Source organism: Corapipo altera, unplaced genomic scaffold (assembly GCF_003945725.1).
Source record: "Corapipo altera isolate COAL_440 unplaced genomic scaffold, ASM394572v1 61359, whole genome shotgun sequence".
Taxonomy (NCBI): Eukaryota; Metazoa; Chordata; class Aves; order Passeriformes; family Pipridae; genus Corapipo; species Corapipo altera.
Window position 1 is genome coordinate 1,839 of NW_020886626.1, and position 3,971 is coordinate 5,809.

The 3,971-nt window shown below is 67.6% G+C and overlaps 1 protein-coding gene across 1 annotated transcript; it reads left to right on the top strand.

Annotated features, from left to right (window-relative positions):
• Positions 1-266: 266 nt before the first annotated feature.
• Positions 267-3,846, top strand: LOC113941277 (guanine nucleotide-binding protein G(t) subunit alpha-2-like; the record flags this gene model as incomplete). The annotated part of the gene is given in 7 exon segments (XM_027632437.1): positions 267-488; positions 1,845-1,887; positions 2,072-2,213; positions 2,864-3,021; positions 3,270-3,398; positions 3,716-3,728; positions 3,730-3,846. Coding segments are annotated over 7 exon segments (720 nt in total), but the record flags the coding sequence as incomplete, so codon positions are not given.
• Between the last annotated feature and the right edge of the window lie 125 nt (positions 3,847-3,971).

A 3,971-nucleotide genomic window follows, 5' to 3' on the forward strand; every position in this document is an offset into this window, starting at 1 on the left:
ACCTCCCCGTGATGCTCCTTGTGTCCCACCCCCGAGCCCTAATCTTTGCCATCTTGGGCTAATTGGATTTCCTGGGTCACATGGCGAGATAAAAAGTCCCCAAATCCCACTGTCAAAAAAAATCAGGTTATCCATGGGGAATTAAGGGCCAGAGCGGGGGGCAGCCGAGCAGGAGCACCCACCGAGCGGCTCTGCCTGGGGCACCCCAAAATCCGCGCTCGGGGCCTCCTTTGGGCTCCCTGGTTTCTCGGTTCGACCCTCCCAGCGCCCACCTCGCCCCCGGGGTGTGCGTTGACTTGCCCCCGGAGAGCTGGAAAAACCGGGGGACCTAGAGGAGCTTGTGGCGTTGCTGGAGGAGGAGGACGAAGCCATGGGGAGCGGGGCCAGCGCCGAGGACAAGGAGATGGCCAAGAGGTCCAAGGAGCTGGAGAAGAAGCTCCAGGAGGACGCGGATAAGGAGGCCAAGACCGTCAAGTTGCTGCTGCTTGGTGAGGGCTGGGGGTGTCCCCGAGGGTTCTCCCGATGTCCCCACCTTGGTGGAGGTTGGGGTGTCCTCAAGGGTTGTCTCGATGTCCCCGAGGGTTGTCCCAATGTCCCCACACCATTGGTGGGATTGGGACCCCCTGGGCTCCTCCTGTTCCCCCTCGGAGCTGCCACCAGCCAGGAGAGGTTGTCCCACCAACCGGGTGTCCTTGGGGTTGTCCCAATGTCTCCACCCCCCGGAGCCTGGGGGGATGTCCCCAAGAGTTGTCCTGATGTCCCCACCCGGTTGGAGGTTGGGGGATGTGAGGATGGGGACTGGGACTCCTCCTGCCCCGTCCCTGATCCCCCTCTCCACCAGCCAGCAGAGCTTGTCCCACCCCTGGGTGTCCCCAAGAGTTGTTCCGATGTCCCCAAGGGTTGTCCTGATGTCCCCACCCCAAGGAGGCTTGGGGGGATGGGGGTCGGGAACCCCTGGGCTGCTCCTGTTCCCCCTCGGAGCTGCCACCGGCCAGGAGAGGTTGTCCCACCCCTGGGTGTCCCCAAGGCTGTCCCTGGGAAGAGCTGGAGATGCCATCGGCTCTTGGGGTGGCAGGGACAGAGGGGGGAGGACAGGGAGGGGATGGGGACAGCGGGGCTGTGGCACATCCCGGGGATCAGAGAGAGCCTGGGGACATCCTGCCACCAGCACCCCCAAACCCTGGGGGGTCCCCTGGGGGTCCCTCTGCACCCCAAGGGGCAGGGGTGACACTGCAGGGTAAAGGGGTGACTCCACAGGACAGGGCGTGACCCTGTGGGGCAGAGGGGTGACCCCCCCAGTGTATAGGGGTGACCCCACAGGACAGGAGGTGACCCCAAGGGGCAGGGGGTGACCCCGTGGGGCAGAGGGGTGACCCCCCCAGCAGCCCCCCAGGGTATAGGGGTGACCCCACAGGACAGGGGGTGACCCCAAGGGGCAGAGCAGTGACTCTGCAGGGCAAGGGGGTGACCCCCTGGGGTACAGGGCTGAGCCCACAGGACAGGGGGGTGACCCCCCGTGTCAGGGGCGGCGGCGGGGCCTTATCCAGGTGGGGGGGCCGGGGGTCAAGGCGATTACCACCCTAATTCTAAGCGGCTTCCTGGGTCACCCTAAGCCGCTTACGAGGCACTGCCGGCGCTGCCCGGGGGTGGGTGGGACGGGTGGGACCCCAGGGACCCCCTCCAGGGGGGTCCCCACCGCCCCCCACCGCGGTCCCACACTGCGGGAGGGGGGACAGGAGCGCGGGGACAATGGCAGGAGTCCGGGCGGGGGGGGACGGTGGCTCTGGTCCCCTCGGGGTGCCCACCGCGGCCCCGCTGAGGTGCCCGTTCCCACACTTTTCCAGGGGCCGGAGAGTCCGGGAAGAGCACCATCGTGAAGCAGATGAAGTGAGTGTGGGATGGGGAGAGGGGACCCCCCCCGACCACGGGCAGGGGGTGGCAGGACCCCATCACCCCCCCCGGTGTCACACCACCGGTGGCACCCGGTGACTCCCGGTGCGGGGAGGGCAGGGGGTACCCCGCAGGGCAGGGGGTGCCCCCCGGGGGGTGCTGAGGCCGCGGTGCCCCCCAGGATCATCCACCAGGACGGGTACACGGAGGAGGAGTGCATGGAGTTCAAGGCCATCATCTACGGCAACATCCTGCAGTCCATCCTGGCCATCGTGCGCGCCATGTCCACGCTGGGCATCGACTACGCCGAGTCCTCCTGCGCGGTCAGTGCCCCCCGAGCCCCCCCAGGGACCCCCCAGTGCCCCCCCAGCGACCCTCTGGGACCCCCCGAGCCCCCTCAGGAGCAGGGGCAGGGGCAGGGCTGCCCCTCACCTCAGGGTGCTTTGGGGGGGTGAGGGGGCTCCAGGGGGCATCCTGTGGGTGGTGGGGTGACAGGGGGGGCTGAGGATACTCTGCAGGGGCTGAGGGCTCTTGGGGGGCTGAGGTTGATTTGGGGGCACTGAAGGTGCTTTAGGGGGCTGAGGGTGCTTTGGGGGGTTAAGGGTGCTTTGGGGGGGTTAGGGGTGCTTTCAGGGGGCACCCCATGGGTTGAGGGTGCTTTCAGAGGGTTGAGAGCACTTTGAGGGGGCTGAGGGGGCTTCAGGGGGCACCCCATGGGTTAAGGGTGCTATGGGGGGGTGAGGGTGCTTTGGGGGGCTGAGGGTGCTTTCAGGGGGCTGAGAGCACTTTGAGGGGGCTGAGGGTGCTTTGGGGGGGGATCCCATGGGTGGGGGGGTTGTGAGGGGGGCTGAGGGTGCTCTGTGGGCTGTCTGTGGGTGGGAGGGTGACCAGGGGGACCAGGCGTGCTCCGGGGGGGCTGAGGGTGCTCCGGGGTGGATCCCGGGGGTGGGAGGGTGATGATGGTCCCCCCCAGGACGAGGGCCGGATCCTGTTCAACCTGGCTGACTCCATCGAGGAGGGCACGATGCCCCCCGAGCTCGTGTCCTGCATCAAGAAGCTCTGGAAGGACGGGGGGGTCCAGGCCTGCTTCGACCGCGCCGCCGAGTACCAGCTCAACGACTCGGCCGCGTAGTGAGTGGGCACGGGGGGCACGGGGGGACAGGGGACATGGAGGGGACAGGGGACAGGGGTCATGGGGGGCATGGGGGACAGGAGGGGACAGGGGGACGGGAGCCAGGGGCATGGGGGGCACAGGGAAAGGGGGACAGAGGACAGAGGGCATGGGGGGCACAGGGGGACAGGGGATCATGGGAGCCGGGGGGGCTGGGGGTCCGGGGGCAGCCCCTTGGTGCCAGGTCACAGCCCCCCCGTGCCCACAGTTACCTGAACCAGCTGGACAGGATCACAGCCCCCAACTACCTCCCCAACGAGCAGGACGTGCTGCGCTCCCGGGTCAAGACCACGGGCATCATCGAGACCAAGTTCTCCGTCAAGGACCTCAACTTCAGGTGGGGGGAGAAGGCCCTGCCCCTCCAGGACCTCTCTCCAGGACACTCCTCTGTCATCCCCCCCCATCATCCCCTCCCTGATCCCTCTTCCGTGTTCCCCCCCCATGAACACCCCCAGACTCCACTGTGGGATCCCCCTCTGTGATCCCCCTCCAGAACCCCCCCATCGTCCCCTCCCTGCCCCCCCTCCACGTTTCCCCACCATCAGGACTGGATTTTGGGGTGCCCAGGCCCCGCCCCCCCCATCCCATGTCCCGAGGCCCCGGGACCACGCCGGGGTGGGTGGGGGGTGTGTGACACCCCCGTGTCCCCCCCAGGATGTTCGACGTGGGGGGGGCAACGCTCGGAGCGCAAGAAGTGGATCCACTGCTTTGAGGGCGTTACCTGCATCATCTTCTGCGGGGCCCTGAGCGCCTACGACATGGTGCTGGTGGAGGACGACGAAGTGGTGGGTGGGGGTTCCCTGGGGGGGCAGGATGGGGGGCTCCAAGGGGGCTCAGAGGGGTGGGAACAGCCCTGTGGGATCATCAGCCCCCTTCTACAACCCCCCTTTGTGAGCCCATCATTGATCCT